This window comes from Microtus ochrogaster, chromosome 10, assembly GCF_000317375.1.
Source record: "Microtus ochrogaster isolate Prairie Vole_2 chromosome 10, MicOch1.0, whole genome shotgun sequence".
In the NCBI taxonomy this organism is placed as follows: Eukaryota; Metazoa; Chordata; class Mammalia; order Rodentia; family Cricetidae; genus Microtus; species Microtus ochrogaster.
The window spans coordinates 14,325,039-14,343,264 of NC_022016.1; the positions used below are offsets into that span (position 1 = coordinate 14,325,039).

General features: G+C 37.3%; 1 protein-coding gene across 17 annotated transcripts in view; it reads right to left on the reverse strand.

Annotated features, from left to right (window-relative positions):
• The window catches only part of Ptprd (protein tyrosine phosphatase, receptor type D), a 192,124-nt gene extending 178,248 nt beyond the window's left edge, over positions 1 to 13,876 (reverse strand). For 12 of the 17 annotated variants that reach the window (XM_005352665.2, XM_026781872.1, XM_013348252.2 and 9 more), the window contains exons 1-7: positions 13,693 to 13,876; positions 12,462 to 12,470; positions 11,735 to 11,752; positions 10,047 to 10,157; positions 8,731 to 8,742; positions 6,450 to 6,719; positions 2,691 to 3,272 (exon numbers count right to left, since the gene is read on the reverse strand). In XM_005352665.2, coding sequence (XP_005352722.1) covers positions 2,691 to 3,272; positions 6,450 to 6,719; positions 8,731 to 8,742; positions 10,047 to 10,157; positions 11,735 to 11,752; positions 12,462 to 12,470; positions 13,693 to 13,846 — 1,156 coding nt within the window. In that variant the 5' untranslated portion in view covers positions 13,847 to 13,876. The remainder of the gene's footprint in view (positions 1 to 2,690; positions 3,273 to 6,449; positions 6,720 to 8,730; positions 8,743 to 10,046; positions 10,158 to 11,734; positions 11,753 to 12,461; positions 12,471 to 13,692) is intronic. The other 5 variants (XM_026781863.1, XM_026781865.1, XM_026781864.1 and 2 more) reach the window with 5 other exon arrangements.
• Between the last annotated feature and the right edge of the window lie 4,350 nt (positions 13,877 to 18,226).

The following is an 18,226-nucleotide window of genomic DNA, read 5'->3' on the forward strand; positions in this document are numbered from 1 at the left end:
AGAGAGAGAGAGAGAGAGAGAGAGAAAATAGAATGCACCTTCGTACAATCACGTACATTTTCTAATTTTGGTACTGAATTAAATCAGACCTTCCAAAAGGAAAATTACCGTATGGAATTGACTCAACTGTTCTTTCACACACAGCATCCATGTACATATGCTTGTGTCCACTGGTAGTTTAAACAATACACCAATTAAAAATCATTTTTACATTTTTCACTAAGTTGGGATAGAAAGATAGGTTTCTGTAATTCAATATTCTGAGTATAAAGATATTCATGAATCTCAGGGATTTGCATATTTTCACTAAATTTGATTTCAGAAAAAAAATCTTGTTTCTTGGGTAGTTAAATCCTTTGTCTCCTGAATATAAATTAAAACACTGCAGTTTGCTAGGCTTAAGTTTGTAGTTATAAAACTTAGTCAAACCTAGTGCCTGGGCATAATAATAGTGATTTTAAGAAAAATGATCATTTTTTAACTCCATTCAAAACACTTGAAACATTTCAGAGTTGAAATTAAATTTAATCTTACTATATTTGTAATTTTAAATAATAAGAAGAATAAATTATATAATCTCCAACTCTCTTTACCTACTAAATACCTAGTAGGTACAAACACACTAAAGCGATCACATTAGGAAATTCATCATTTAAAAATGATGGCAGTTAGAAGTATCCAGGGTCCTCTGACATCAGCTGCACCAGTAACTTTATGACCCAAGACCTAAATCTGCTTCATTTTTGCTCCCTTAGTTTTACTTGCTGTCAAAGTCTTCTCCTCTATTTAGATCATAAGTACCAATGTCCACAAGATACACACAGCATATGGGATAACATGGATTAGCTGCTATTGTTTTATTTTAGCTATTATGTTTCTCCATTAGCTAATCCATATTGTGGAGGGAATGGATGGTTATTTCCTCACAAATTGCATGATGAGGTCCTAGAACTCAGCACCGCAAAGCATCTCTAGGGGAGACAAAGTTAGTTATGAGGGAGGGTTTTTAGGTTGACCTAATTCTCATGACCAATGTGCAAATTTAAACAAATACTTATACTTAGAAACAGCACAGTGTGGAGATATATTAAGGAGCACGTGCTTCTACAAGCTAACAAATGAAATGCTGACAGCACTCAGGGACAGGTATAGAACACACCTTTTTCCATAGTGCTCATAGAAAGCAATCCTGTGATATTTTGATTCTAGCCTTTTAGGGCCTAGACCTGTGAGGCAATATAGTTCTGCTGTTCAAACTGCCAAGTCTGTAGCACTTAAAAAATAAATAGAACCACAAAAAAATATTCAATTACAGTTACTATGACAACAGTTGAGACAACTGAAATTCAGAGAGACAAAGAATTGTGGTTAATTTGTTGTTGTCTTCAAGACAGCGTCTCTCTCTCTTCTTTTCTTTCTTTTTTCTTCCTTTTTTTTTTTATGTTGCCTTGGCTGTCCTGGAACTCACTCTGTAGACCGAGCTTGCCTCAAACTCAGAGATCTGTCTGCCTCTGCCTCCCAGGCCCATGGACTAAAGTTTGGTTACCAGTCTATGGGATCTAGCAACCTGGCACTTAGCAGACTGATTTAGAGGGAGTCCTCTGAAAAGAAGGGGGAACTGGAAACCTATCCCTCTTGTGTCCACCTGTTTGACTTTCTCCCGTCTTCATGGTAAAGGGCATATTTGCTGTTGGAATGCTGAAGATATACAGCAAGCTGACCACAGGCTTAGGGCTGATCTGACCTCCAGTAATCTATTTCTTCCATTTAGCTGTTACAGGTGTTTCACCACAGTAACAAAAACTGACACACAAAAAAATTCATTCAAATTCCCCAAGCTTGGTGTAACTTAAGAATTAGATTGTGATCATGTCACTCCAATATTATAGTCAAAACATGAGAAAAGCTTAGAGTAGAATATAAGCCCCATTCTCTTTTTTTTGTGTGCCGTATTTACTGGTTTTAGAGCTGCTGGAATCACAAGAATATTATCTGAAACAGCTGACACTTCTGAGAAAAGGCTGTTGAGAAAAAGAACAATGTTCATAGATCTCTATTATTTTCCAGTGAAAACCTTAAGTAAGTTTACATATTTCCTTGCATATTAATATAGTGAATGAAGGAATACAGAAGTACAAAGGCCAATAATGAAGGAACATAGATTTGCTATGACTGTAGTGAAATATATACATTTATAACTGGCACTGAGACACCTAGCTTTCACACAGTATAGCAAGAAAATAATCTGTGAACAAGCTCAGAAGAACCAAATAATGGTAAAGTCAAACAAAGCAAAAACCTGCTGTAAACATGCTTGAGACCTGGGACCACAAAGATAGGAAGTAAACACCCAGAATTAGAAAACTCCTAAAGCCCACACAAGCCAGGAAAATAAGGCATGAGTGCACTCTAGGAATGAAACCAGAGAAAAGGAATTAATCCTTCATCAGGATTAACAATATTTTGCCTATACATTTATAGATAGTGTGTCCAATTGTGTAGTCCTTGTACAGATCCTCAGAAAAAACTGTTATGTTGCTTAAAGTTTCATAGATTAAAGCAAACGTAAAAGCACAATACGAAGTCCTAAATCTCAACAACTTTGTTTTCTATTATCTTTGCTGTTTCCTTATTTGTTCTTATCTTTCCCACAGCCACTTGCCCCATTTCCCATGTAGAAAAAAACTTACCTCCTGTCTGTGTGATGACTTGTATGTCACTTGAAAGAGGGCCATCTCCAATTGAGGTAAAAGCCAGGACTTTGACAGAGTATGTTTTTTGGGGTACTAAATTGCCAATAGTAGTGATCTGGCTATCAGCTACATTGTGTTTCATCCAGTTGTTGACATGTTGGGTCGGGTCCATTGTGTAATAAACTCTATATCCTTGGATCTGTCCATTTGGCTCCTCAGGTTCTTTCCACTGTACCAAAATGGTGGTTGAGCTCAACATGCGTGCCTGGACATCTCGTGGGGCACTGGATGGTGCTTGCTCTGAGGTCTGTGTTAATACAGGCTCACTTGGTGGACCTCGACCAATGTTATTTACAGCAACAACTCTAACTTCATAATCCGAGTAGGGACTTAGTCCAGCAACACTGTAGCGTGTGGTTGCTATCCCATCAATTTCTTTGTATGGTTCTTCAGAATTTTTAGGCTTATGTTGAATGATGTAGTAAGAGACGGGATCGGGGTTCCCAGAGTCCCACGTCAGCGTGATGCTTGTAGCTGTGCTCTCAGTCACTACTGGAGTTCCTGGAGGCTTGGGTAAGGCTTTGGGACAGAAAAAAAAGACAATGACCATTTTTCCTTCTCAGCTGATATGCCAATCACTATATTCGATTATTAATTTGACAAGATTATACCACTACTGAAGATTTAATCAGATGAAGCAATGCATCATGTCCAAAGAGGTCAAGAGAACTGTAAAATACAAATAGGTGGCCGAGATCCCACCTTTCTAGCAGATGATGGCATTTTTGGGGTTGTACTCATATCTACACTTATTCACTACGTGATCCTGGATAAATCACTTAATGTCTTTTGACTTTTGTTTCCTCACATGAAAACTGGACAAGCTGCATTACTGGAGTTTCACTGCACTGTGGAGTAGCTATATTTTACAGATATGCTGTGGAGATTAATGAGCTAAGTAAGTAATATACATAGACTTTGGGGCTTTCATAAACACTAACTGCAATCATTACAATTTTTACTTCCACTGTTTGGTCACTTAATCCCTGGTTCAATAAATTAATGTTGTAAATACATACCAATAGACATTAAATCTGGAATATATGGAAATGAAATTCAATTGCTATTAAGGAACTAGTATTGAATTGTTTTCTATTTGTCAAAAATAAAGAACGTTATGAATTTCTTAGTGTCTTGGCTCATTCCTTGTCAACTTTACACAAATTAGAGAGTTATCTGAGGAGAAGGAAGCACAATGAAGAAAATGTCTCCATGGATTGGCTTGTGGCTAAGTCTATGAGAGTATTTTCTTAATTGGTGATTGATGTGGGAGGACACAGCCATTGTGGGTAGTCTCACCCAAGCACAGGTGGTCTTGGGGCATATAAGAAAGCAAGAGAGATGAGAAAGCCATGATAAGCAGGCTAGAGAGCAGTGATCCTCCAGGGCCTCTATTTCAGGACTTCCTTCAATGATGAACTGTGATATATAAGTTTAAGCTAAAATAAACCCTTTCTTCCTCAATTGCTTTTGGTTATTGGTAATTAAAAAAGCAATAGAAAACACGACTAGGATACTTAAAAATAACCTATCTAAAATTATTAAGGTAGAACTATGACAGTGTACTTTGCCTGGCAAGTGAGGAGGCCTGGGTTGATTCTCATCAATCCCCCCCAAACACACCACACCTCACCCACCCTACCCCCCACACACATAAAATAAGGGAAGTAGAACAATAATTTTAAGTCATGTTTCTTCATAATTCTCAAAATTTCTTGGGAATTTTAAGACATATTCACAAGTCACATTCTAAAGTATTTTGTCAATAATATTTTTTTGTATTCTTCATTGGATATATCTAAGATTATAGCTATTCAACAAACCTCAGTATTTAAATATGTTGTTTTGGTTATCTGAATTTCTCCTTATAACAGAACAAATCTCAAAAACATCTTAAGATTGCAAACCATCATTACTGGAGGTCTCATTTTTAAGCTTTATGCTGGATAAAAAGCCAAAAATCTCCACATGATAATGCTTATAATTAAATCATATCCTGTTAGCATGAGGCCAGGATCACAAAACTATGTAGGACAGCAGCTTAGAAACACCAGACTTTAGTATTTTTCCTGTTTTGTTTTCCTTCTTTCTTCTTTCAATTTTTACCTTTTTATTTCATATTTGAAGTAGGAAAAGATAGGGAAACAGGAACATTCAGGACAACAAGGACACAAAAGTGAGTATGATAACTATTTGGTATTACTCTCACTTCAAAAATCTTTAATGTCTTTTACAAACCTCAAATATTGAACCTCAAATGCCTATAAGAAAACTAGGTGGTATGCTTTCTGCATATTACCAATATTCACATAATCACAATATTTAGCAAAGAAACATTACTAAAATTAGTAGCAAAAATACATTTATTTAAATATTCTGAACTGTGTGCAGAATGAATAACTCTGAATGCTGCAGGAAAATAAAACTGTTGCTAAATAAGGTTGTGTTTCCTAAACTGGCATCATTGGTTGAACTAGCACACTTCTGTACAGTAAGGGTGTATATCTATAACATGTGAACAATGACAAACATGCTTAATAGTTTAAGGATAAATAAGATACTAGATTGCACGATGCAATGTGGATAATGTATACTTTTGTTCTTATGCCATATGATATGCTGGATATATATGCTCAGTTAGAGATATGATACCAATTTTAACAAGTGTGATGCCTTTTATAAATCCATGCTTCCCAAATAGAATGATGATTTAAGTTCATTTTAAACTAATTCTAGACACTGACAGGAAACTCAAATCACACTCGCTATGACCCGATTTGTAAGTTTTCTAGAATTATGTAAGTGCTGGGTAAAAGAAAGTGATATTCACACACATATTCAACTCCAGTTTTTTGCTGGAAAAGATATGTTCACAGAATATAACACTTTGGTTATATTTAGTACGATTGTTGAAGAAGAGAATATTTCATGAGTATTCATATATGCAAGGTGAAGGACAGAGCTAAGATAGAACAGATCCATTTACATTTTGATTTTTAATGGTAGGGCCATCAAATAGAGCAACTATTATTAGGTCATACTGATTCTATCACTATCTCTTATTTCTATATTTTTTTCAGAGATTTAATGCATTTAATGACACTCATTAATATTCTTCTCATGACTCATATAAAAAATCTGGACCAAATCAAAGTCTGCAGGCCATCCATCTTACCAGAACAGTAGACCTGGTGTAATATTCCCGACTCTATCTACTCAGTGACTAAGCCAGACTTGCTCCTAAAAATTCTAATAATTATCCCAATTTAGATTCCTAATATCTTAGGAAAGACTCTGCAAATAGATTTGAGTAATAAATCTTTGATCCCACTTCCTTGGGAGGCTAAAATAAGAAGTCACTGACTGATGACCTGTATAGGACACAGTGTAAATTAAATCATAGCCTGCAGTTCAATGAAATCTCATCAAAATTAAAATGACAGGAGGAAAAAGATGTTGATTAGTGGTGGAACACTCATATGGCCCTCCCAAACAGGAAAGAAGGTAGAAAAGGAGAGAAAAAGAAAGAGAAAGCTGAGAGAAATTGGTCCACCTATGACATGAACATTTTCTATACTATGACAGATGGAATTAGGTTCTATACAACTGAAGCACTGAGTGATGAATTGGTTAATTTTAAAATCCTGAATCTAGGATGAGCATAACTCAGATTTACAGAGCATGATCTCGGCATACCTTTGACAGCGATCTGTGCTATTGCTTCAATGACGCCCAGTGTTGACATAGCAACACAGGTGTAATTTGCTGACTGTCTTACATCATTCAGTTCGAGGACATTTCTTCCTATTGGCATATCATCTTCAGGTGTCAGATCTTCTGCCCCCAACATCCATTTCACATAAGGCATTGGTGACCCCACTGCCACACAGGTGATATTAACACTTCCACCTGGCATTATTTCATGATTAGTGGGTGGGATAGAGAATCTTGGTGGGACACGGCGAACTGGAACAAAAACACAAGGCAACATGATAACATATACAAGGCAAGAATAAGGCAGCTAGTTAAACACATGACATGCACCATACAGACATGATTAAACAATTGAACTGTAAATTATCCAAAATCACAACAAAAAAAAAACTGTGAATAATACAGACCATACAAGTATGGTGTGTGTATACACAGAATCATTTATTTAGTTTAATCATTGATATCTTAGACACATCATACAACAGTTGATTCAGACCTATATAGGCCCACACACAAAAAGAAAAACTATCTACAAGTTAACAATATACAAACACCATGCATAAGATAAACACCAAAATATATACATACATGCATATAACAATGATTTTATGCAGGCATGTATATGCAAAAGCCGACAGGATGGTCATCAGCATGTGAGTATCAAGACTGCATCAGTGCTGTGTACTCCTAGCTGATATGAATGTGTGCATGAGGTAGTCACATCCCAGCCCTGGAAAACATCACCTTGAGTACACTGAAACAGCAATTTATTTGCTTTCAGCTCAAAACTTCAACTAACAATGGACAAACAGAGAAATACACATACATATATATGTGTGTATGTACATATATATATAGTGTGTGTGTATGTGTGTCTGTGTCTGTGAGATGTGTCTACTGTGTATCTGTGATTATGTGTGTGCATATAGAAACTGACAGTCACAGAAGAAGAAACAAACAACATCAGTAGATACTATACTGGACTGAGTCATGCGAGTCATGCACAAGATGGACTCTTAAGGCCCACAATAGAACAACGGAAGAATGGCTGGAATCCTAGACAAGGGCAAAGAAGAAATAGTGGGAAATTAAGAATAAAGACCAAGAAAGAAGGTAGAGTGTAGTGACTGAGATGTGGACTTGTTTGGAAGTTAGAAGGTAACAGGTTAGACGATTACAGGGAGGTTGTTACAGGTAAGGTTTGTAGACTTGGGGAGGGGATTCACATTCAGGATTCCATCCAGCTTGTATAGAAGGTTAAATAGCATCAATGACCACAGAATCCAGTAAGTGGAATTTATGTCTATATTCAAATTGATAGACACTGGGTCTAAAATACATAGCAGGATGTGACATTAAGAGGAGTTATCATATTAAAACAACATGACACAGAAAAAATAAAAAATAAAAAAGACCCACTACCAAGCAAACACGGTTCAGTGCTCCTGCTTCAGATAATCTGCATGCTCCGTTGTGTTAAATTCATGCACCTTGACAATGTAAAAAGCTCAGGTGAGGAAGAAAGAGCTTCTGTCTGGGACTTCAGGGGCAAAACCTTACACTGTAAGAATATTAAAACCAAAGGGGCAACCTTCACGAGTACACTCTTAATGCAGAGAACAAACACTGATTTCTGACGTTATAGGAAAGGACGTGGAAACATCTTCTTAACCCCAAGATAGAAAGGGATTCTGTCTAAAAACTCTGGCTACGCTTAGGATCAGAAAACCTCTACCTGGAGAGGGCTCATTGCAATGGTGTAAGGGTGAGTGACATCCATAGGAAGGGATGGGGCTAAGCATGCCTCCTGCAGTCAACTCAGAGGTTACTGAAGCAAGCAGGGGCCAGCACAGACTCTGAGGTGTCAAAGAACAGATCAAGAAAAAATGGAGGGGCCAGGGAACAATTATAAAACATCACCTGTGGGCAGCAGGCACCCCGAGAAGACAAAAATAAAAGGTGGCTGGAAGATGGGAAGAGTTGGGGGTGGGGGTAGGAAAGCAGGAACACTGACCAATGCACTGGACCACAGAAAGTTGCGTGTTACCAGTTCCCATGCACCCAGGTATATTTTCTCCCATCATGCACGGCATTTAGACACCACCAGCAAGCAACAGAAGCCAAGGCCAGAACATTCTCTGCAATTATATACCATTAACCAAAAGAAGACCACAGTGCAGCTACATTCATTTCATTTGTATTCTTTGTTATTGATTTAAGTAATAGTTTTGTAAGGTGGGTAAAAAGTAAAAAACACACCAACCTTCTCGCAGCTCTGAGGGATGTAGGGGGGTTTGATGCAGAACACAATGAAATGAGGAAAAGGAGAAAAACAAGGGAAACACAGAGAGAGTAAAAAGGCCATATCAAGGCTTTCAACCACTATTTGAACATTGCTAAGTAATTCTAGTTCATCTTCCTACCTCAGATGGAAAAGTTAGCAATACCTCAGAGACTAATGCAGTATTAGGAACAATAGCTAGCATCATTTTGAAATTTTCCATAGAAGAAGGAATGCATGCCTCATGCAGCAAAGGAGGTCACCATTGTGAGAAAAAAGGATTGGGGCCCTCAAATAATTTGGGGAAGATTCTCGGTACACAGCACTCCCAACCCCACCCGAGGTACAGACTCCACAGCGAGGGAGGCAAAAGGCATCCCCAGGGGCACACAATTATCACTAACAAAAATTTCAAAATCAAGCTAGGTATTTTCTTAACGAACCCCATTCTGTACTACCTTAAAGAACAGACTGAACCATTCCCTCCCCCACCCATACCTTCTATGATTATTTGGATTTGTAGACCTACAATGGAAATGTTTCCAACAGAAAATAAGGCAAAACAAAATCCAGCTCTGAGAACTCTGGGAAGAGGGGTGTATACCTTCCAGCTGAATTAAAAGTTATAGCCATTCCTATGCTCAAGATGCAATCATTTAAATACTCATAAGAAAATATGACTGGCTCTTTATACCTCATTCTTACTTCAAGAAGAGCTAATACTACTTCCTAAAATACAATCATTATCTTATGGTGTATAGATGCATATGCACAAATATAAAACTGTGATTTAATTAGGACAGCATAAGAGGAAAGAATGCAATTGTGCTATTTTTTTTATCTAGTAACTGTTTTTCTTAGTCTGGAGACTTTATGCCCCTAGCTCCACAGCAGAGGTCACGGAGTTATAAATAAACACCTTCATGCTTAGAGCTGGTTAGTAGTACACCGAGCACTTACTTCAAAATTTGTAAGGAAACAAATTAGAAACAACAGGGAAAAATAAAGTGAAAGGAAAGAAGAAAACTTCAAACAAATGCAAAGCACAGTCATTCAGTACAATCAAAGCAGAATCGGAAGTAACAATGCAGACAATTATCTACAAACCTCAAGCCTCATGTAGTTTGAAAAACAACAGACACCAAATTTTAATTTTCTACTTAGTAAACTGCTTCAGCAACAGTAATCATTACCAAATCCTCTTGTTTAACACTTCCATAATCACATAGACCCTGTGAGCATCTCAACTCCCCCTGAGCCTGAATGGAGAAGACATGCCCGGGTTACGCCATTCCTACCTCTGACATATAAATTGGCAGGGGCAGAGTAACGAGTGCCCGCGCTGTTGGTGGCAACACACTCATATTTTCCTTGGTCAGATTCTTCACTCTGTTCGATCTGCAGGGCTCCTGTATAGATATAAAATATATCACCAAAGATGCGGTCAGAGAAGGCTTTTGAGGTTCAGTAAGCTAAACCTCTTAACAATATGAAAAGCCCTGCCAAGCGAAGGTCCACTCAACGTCGGTTCAATCTCTTGCTAAGTTGCACAGACAGAAAATGATGCGATGAGAAAAACATATAGAGATTATTTTTTACATCATCAATGCTAGCATATAGAAACAATATCTTTTTCCCAAGCAAGACTTCTAGTCATAATTAGCACTCTTAGCTCCTAGACTAATAAAATGAAGATGAGTGAGACTGCTTCAAGGAAGTATGGCTTTTAAATTAAACAAAAGATTAATATTTGGTTTTGTTTTGTTTCATTTTGGCAGCAAAAGTGGCGCAAAAGATAGGTACGCTCAAAAAAAACCAGGCTGAGTTTTCAAGAAAGTCTTCTGTGGAAGAAAGCCCAAAAATACGCAGCGAGCACAAAAAGGCTGCATGAAGCAAAAAAAATTAAAATTAGTTATTATCAATTATGAAAAGAGCAATTAAGGAAATAAAACTCCCTTAAGACATGCAGACGTTTTAAGAAAAGAAAGACAGTTTGCCACAACTTACAATCATTTCTGACATTTGCTGAAAAACAAAGAGCATTTGCATTAGAGGAGTTTTAAAAAGTTCAAAAGCAAGGCCCAGGCCAGCCAGGAAGAGCCAACCAATCACTGCTTGAGGACCTCTGGATGGATCCCCTAAGACACCCATCAAAATCCACTGTGGGATTAGCAGTGTGGTGTCACAAAACCCCAAGAAAAATACAAAAGAAGAATTACAAAAGAAACGCACACGGAGTCAAAGTATGAAAAACCGGCAATACCACATACCACCAAGAGTACTGAGAACCTGTTTCCACGGCTGAAGGACAGAAGATCCAAAAATCCAGAGACGAGCACCCAAGAAAAAAAGAAGTGGAGAAAAAAGCACTGCTGTCAGACTGTAGGAGGGGTCAGGTGGAAGGGGAGTCATTCTTTGACTTTAAGACAGTAAGAGAAAAAAGAATTGAAGAACAAAAGCAAAATCCTTTTGAAAGATAAAGACAAAAAGCAGACGGTCCAGGCTGTCTTCTGCATGTCTGCCACTGTTCTCCAGACCGCCCTGGCTTTGGTCCAGAACAAGAACAGCTAAGGAAGAAAAAAAATGATCTTTTTTTTTCTCCGGTTGGACAAAAAAAAGGTAAAAGAAGAAGAAAAAAGGAAAAAAAAAGAGAAAAAAGAAAAAGGAAGAAGAAAAGAAAAAAAAAAGAGGGACAGATGGTAAGCTGGGACTGGTTTGTGGTCTGACGACCTGGATATGCTTTCTTTGAAGCATATCAGAACTGAAATAATCATTTTCATAAAGAAAGAAATGAACAAAACAAAGAGAAAAAAGAAAAGGAAAGTCCACAATATGAGAGTCACGAATCATAAGCAAACGGAGGGAAAGAAATCAGGTTGATGGACAGTATGGGGATGGCTCTGAAAACCAGACAGAGATGAGGAGGGATGAAAGGACGGGGAGAATGAGCAAGATCATTCTGTGAACGTTAGGTCAGCATTCTTACCTCTTATTGGTGTACCACCTGGGTGGATAATATGAATGCAAATAAGATTAGAAAGAAGAAGCATTAGTACGAGAAGAAGGGGGCTAGGGCTGGGGAGAAGAATTCGATTAGATTTACAGAATTAAATAAGATCTTAAAAGAAACTTGAATTACTATATCGGTAAACAGGAATATATTAGATCATATCAGTAGATCATAAAAGCAAGCTGCATTAAACCACAGAGGGCAAAGGTCATAGTAGGCAGAATTGCCTTTTTCAGAGAAGCAACTGTGTTCTTAAGGCTGGGCTCACATAGGGTTAGAAGTATATCTTATAAGCTTTGTACCCTTTCAAAAATATACAGCATTTTAGTGACATAGTTTAGGGAAATACTGGCTAAGCTATTTAAGTATATATATATAAATATGTATATATATATATATATGTATATACTATTTGACGAAATACTACAGACTAGCTAAAAGCAAACACTGAGGGTAGGAATCTTATGCTACTCATTATGCTACAACTGTGTGATTAATTCGTGGGCTATTTTATTTCTTTATACAGTGTTCTTAAGATAAAAAGTTCTGTGGAGGTATGAATGTGTGTGCCACTATACAGATCTGGTGCCTACACTTACAGTTAGTAAAATGCATGCCATGCATTTTATTATTAATAATAATAATCATATTCTGAATATGGAAATTAGTGGGGGTGAAGTGCGCTTCAGAACTAAGCACTTACCAATGGATTCTGGAGATTTAAATACGGAGAGAAGAAAGACAGCATAAAAATATTATTATATTCCTCATAATTTGGTACAAATTTTTCAGAGTTAAAGCTTTATTACACTAAATCATTTATGTTACATGTGAATAATTATTTATTTACAATAACAGAATGCTAATCTACACAGTTCTGCTGACAACAAGCAAGAGAGTCAGTTAACAAGACGCTTTAACATCACAGGACAGGTCAAAGGCTGAGAATTCTGGGAAGACAGGCAGTTAACAACTTAGAATTTTATATCAATATCACTAGCAACATCATAGCACAGAGATTATTAGTATACATTCCTGTGATATTACCTAGGGATCGGTTCTAAACTTTAAGAAATATAGAACTTTTTCTGTTTTAATCTACAGATAGCAAAGGAATAAACTGGGATGAGAACAGGAGAAGGAGCTGGAGTAAAGAGAAAGAAAGAAAACAGCAAAAGCTGGAGTCTACACCAAAGCAGACTTCTGTAGATCCAGTCACTGGAGGGGTCAAAGCCCCTGAGCATGGGCACACACTACCCTGGCTACTGTGTAGGCAGTGTTCACTAACAATGACACAGAAATGGTGCTAATCAAATACCTTCCTTTCACTGGTACTTAGAAAAGTGCTTTAAAAAAATTGGTCTGGCCACTTGAGAATTGATGTTTCTGTGTATTGTGTATTAGTGAAAAGAAAGCAGATGTGCCCAGACTCACTAAACTTTGCTACTTGAATGAGTTTTAAATGCAGAAAAGACAGCAGAAAAATACACTTGAATACAACTGAATCATTTTCTTGTTTAATATGAACATTTTATATGGAAATAGCCACTGGAGCACCTTGCAAGTTTGTAATGAAATCCAATGTTGAAATAAATTTCATTCAAAGGAAAATGAAGAAAGAAGAAAGAAGAGAAAATGGACCCATCAAATACTGCAGAAAAGCAGTAAATTAAAAATCATTAAGAATACAGTCACAGCAGTGAGCAATGTGGATTAAACAGAAGCCGCAAAACACATCAAGGGAAGACAGATTCTGGATGAGGCCATGGCCTCACAAACATGGAGACACATAAAATAAGAGCGAAGAGAAGAGGGAGATAACTCAACACGTAAATTTTTTTAAATAAAATTAATATGAAATTAAAGAATAATAATAAAGGAACGTATTTTTCAAAACTGTCCAGGGGATAGTAGAAACAGTGACAAGACCCTACCTGATCGTAACTGCTTAATACGACCATTGTTGTTGCTTGTGTCAACAGGTAAAAAATCTTTAAACCACGTGATTTCTGGATCCGGGTTCCCGCTGGCTGCACAGAGCATGGTGGCCGTGCGGGTACGTTCCACCACCTTCAGCTGGGGGCCCATGTCAATGGTAGGGAAACCCCTAGGAATCTGGTCCTCTGCAAGACAAAAAGTAACACAATTACTTTAACAAAGCTAATGTCAGTCATGAATTCATTATTTTTCATAAATCTGATCTTCTACATATTCAACATTTGTTGAGAACTAAATACAAACCATATTCTGTTGTATCATAGGAACATGGTAACATGTCTATTTCCAATCAGTGATGTACATAATCTATGTGGGAGGGTAATGAACTAACAAATAGCTCACTGTGTCATAAACACCTCTGATGAGGTGATGCAGGAGTACTCTAGGGTTAGTAATGGCCACAACAGTGCTTGCCAGGACTAGCAAGTACCAAAGGGAAGTGCCTACAGTGTATCTTTATGAAGAAAAGTTTGACAGCTGGCAGAAAGGAAGAAGAGATTTTGTTTTCTTTGTTTGTTTTTGTTTTTTTGAGACAGGGTTTCTCTGTGGTTTTGGAGCCTATCCTGGAACTAGCTGTTGTAGACCAGGCTGGTCTCGAACTCTCAGAGATCTGCCTGTCTCTGCCTCCCGAGTGCTGGGATTAAAGGCGTGTGCCACCACCGCCTGGTGAGATTTTGTTTTCTTTAGAAAGATGGAAATATGCTAAGTCTAGACAATGACACTAGCAAACCACAGGATCCAATAGAATGTAAAAGAATTAAGCAGAAGTGAATGAAAGCAAGCAAGTAGGTTCATAGACATAGTAAGCTCTCTCTACTCCAAGGGGATATGCTTTTCATAGATTTCAAATAAAGCTATACCCACATGACTTCTGTATTTAACCTATTTGAGGACTGAAAATATGAAAAACTGCTGAGTCCATTTTTCTGTCAGTCTCTAAACAATACAGTATCACCATTTACCTATAAAATTTACATTGAATCCTGTTGCAACTCATCTGGTGATTAACTAAAGCATAGGGGAATTATAAGGTTATACACATGATAGACCATATTTTATATAACGAACTTGAGCTTCCACAGTGTGTGTGTGTTCTGTCACATTTTTTTCAAAGAAGCACGTGGTTCACCAGGATGAAATTTCACAAGAAATTTCAATTAGTCAGAAACTTCTGATTAATTTTTACCATGGAACAAAGGCAACTGGTTACTAACATACAAATATTCATTCTTTACAATGAGAGAATGTTTTCCAAATGGCTAGTAATATAAAAGATGTGACTCCTGCATCTTGAATATCTATCCCACTTAAGGGAAAAATCTCTCTGCCATATTGAAATTGCTCTAGACATAGCTCTTGAGAAATGATAAACTGTTTTTTTCCTGCCCTACTTTTATCACTATGATTCTAGCAATAAACAAACATGGTACTACTTCCCACCAGGGCTAGAAAGTGTTCTCCATGTTGGTCCTACTTGTGATTTTAGCTTGATGGGCAATATTTCTATGAACACTGTTGTCAAACATTTGACTACCAATTGACATTTGCATTAATTTAATATACATTTCCTCATGACCAATCAAATGCCTCATTCTAAACTGACTTGCAAACATAAATATAGTGAAAAAAAAACATAATTGAGACATCTGGCTTCTTCATAGTTCCTACAAGCTCCAGACACCCATGGGTCCACTTTATCTGAGACTTCTAAAGAGGTAGCATTCTAATTTCTACTGCAGAATCTCCATACTGATGCTGCCAGTTGGACCTATGTGTCTTTACTGCCTTTCTCTAGAGACTTGTTATCATTCCATCGCCAACACTTTGATGCCCAAGCTCTTTGTTAAGTCAGGTCCTGTGCCTCTGTAGAGAAAGCCACTCTATTGAAATCAACTTATTTCAAAAGTTATTCTAATCTCCTTCAAACACATGCAGTCTCTTCCTCTACAATGCTACCAGAGCAACAAGCAAGTAAATCTACAGTTTCTCCCTGTGCAGCATGAGTTCTTTCACATCTTATTCATAACCAGATACCCTGACATCACAATAATCAGGATTTTAAATACCAGTGTATCCCAAGTCTAAGAGTTTCTGGAAAGAGGTAACGAAAACAGATTCTGATTACTGAAAGACTCTTGCCAACCCTAAGGTGGCTCCCTTAACTAAGAATTGTGCTTCCGTGCTCCCCTATCCAACCTTCCTTTATCCCAATCATCCTGTTTCCCCAAGTTCCCCCCCCATCCTCCCATTCTCACTTTTCTCTCCCCATCTCCCCTTATGTCAAGTGCTATCAATGAAAAAATGGGAATAATTTTGTGAATAATCCTAGTCCATTGCAAGAGAAAGCTGATAGGCTAATAATTCAAAATAAAGACTTTGGGGAAATAAGATGTCCATTTGAGTTTGATATTCACATCGAGGAGAGACTATTTATTACCAGACCATGTATTTCAAGATTTGGATGGAAATTGTAAAACAAACAAAGAAATAATAAGTTAATTTTAATGAAGCATGCAAGTTGAAAGAGAAAGTGGAACCACATATATTCAATATTCAAATTCCTATCCATCCTCAGCAATGTAGAGGTCTACAGTATATAAGAGTCAGATACAGCAGTTAGGACCTTCAAAATGATTTTTTTTGAATCTCAAAAGCAAAATTAAAAGTTAAAAGTGAGACAGAAAATACCTTGAGAATTGGGCTGGACTAATTTAAAATCTATTTCAGTTGAATTCCATCAGGGTATGCTTTATGTCTTTATAAGTTTTGTCAATATATTCATATGTACAGCATAGTTCTAATGTTGTTGGAGGAAACCAACAAAAAAGGAGAAAGATCAATAGGTTCTGAACTGTACTTCTTATTAAACATCTTACTTGGCAGCTATTGATGGTAAACTGCTTCAAATGATAAAAACAATTCACCTCTTGTGCTCAAAAGTGCAGGGCACTTCCTTCATCATTTAGAAATTAGATGTATGGAAAAAACTTACATTTAGTTTTTATTCTTCATCTTCTTGGCAACCAAGTTAGGCTAATAACTTCAAACATGCATCCTGGGTTTCCTGGGTGGTCTGTATTGCACAGGGCACTGCATGCTTCCACAAGCATTACCTACCAGTTGCCTATAGATGCATCAATACTGCTTTCCTGATCAATTCCCCTTTACATGTGCATCTTTCTAAAGAGTCAGTCCAATAGTCAGGCTCACCCATGCACTTGTTTCAGGCACTTCCTTAAGGTTCTTCCTTAGAAAATCTCGATTTAATAACTGTCTATGGGAAATGGAGCCCTCATCTTGGAGTTGCCTTAAAGCAAAGACATGTGCCTCCCAAGCAGACTAATACATTTACTTCTACTTTCTTTCCCTTTTTGGCTCAAGAAGAACACTCCAGAGCCTCCTTTTCATGTCCACAAGTACATGGTAAAGAATACCTCTCTGCATATTAATCTACAAGGGGATGTAAAGGGAATTTCTTTCTTAGTCTTAATAAGGGTAATTAAATTCTATCCACCACCCTTCCTTGCACAGAACCTCTTTGAATCTACTACCTTCATTAATTTTCATGAGAAGCATCACAATGTAACAGATTCAAACAGCCAGAGCTGTTACAAGTTGACAGATGGGGCTTGCTTCCAACTTGACTGTCAGGTATTTGGCAATAAAACTCAGTATTCAACATAAAATAGACGGTGGAAATAATGAAATTTCTAATTGGAACGCTTATCTCAGTGGGTGTAGTTTAGAAGATGTTAATTGCTTTTTTTATCCTCTATATTTATTAGTAATTTATATAAAACTGTCCTGGCCATTTGATAACATAAGTTTTGACAGTTTATCACATCAGTGGAAACTTGGGCATCAAATCAGCAAAACTAACACCTTAACCAAATGAACACTCTGAAGGAAAGACTATCAAAAACTAACAAGCCATCAATGTTAGCACTTTCAAACTTTTACACGAGGTGAAAAGAAAAACATTTGGTGCTATTCATTAATGTGCTCATTAAGGTTTAAAGTGCCTTACTTATCACCGTTCTGTATTAATATTCAATCATGCAGAATTAGCTTCTAATTCATCAACAATTTAAATCAGACTTGACCTTCAGGAAACCATTTGGTCTACTGCTTTGAGAGGCCATTAAAAGGGCAGATGACTACACAGTTGTGTTTAGTCTCTCTCTCTCTCTCTCTCTCTCTCTCTCTCTCTCTCTCTCTGTCACACACTCATACACACACTCACACACACACATGCACACGCACACCACTTTGGAACGGCAGTTACAGCAGGCGTGGAGATAGAGCCACAAGCACTAACTCTGTTTCTGTCTTAAGGAAATGTGCTGATAGGAAACTTTCAGTTACACTGAAAGGAAGAGAAATGTGCATGTCAGCATTTTCCAGAGTTAATTTACCATTTTTGTTGAACTTAACGTCATAAATGAACTTGAAAGGTATCTGTGAGAAAAG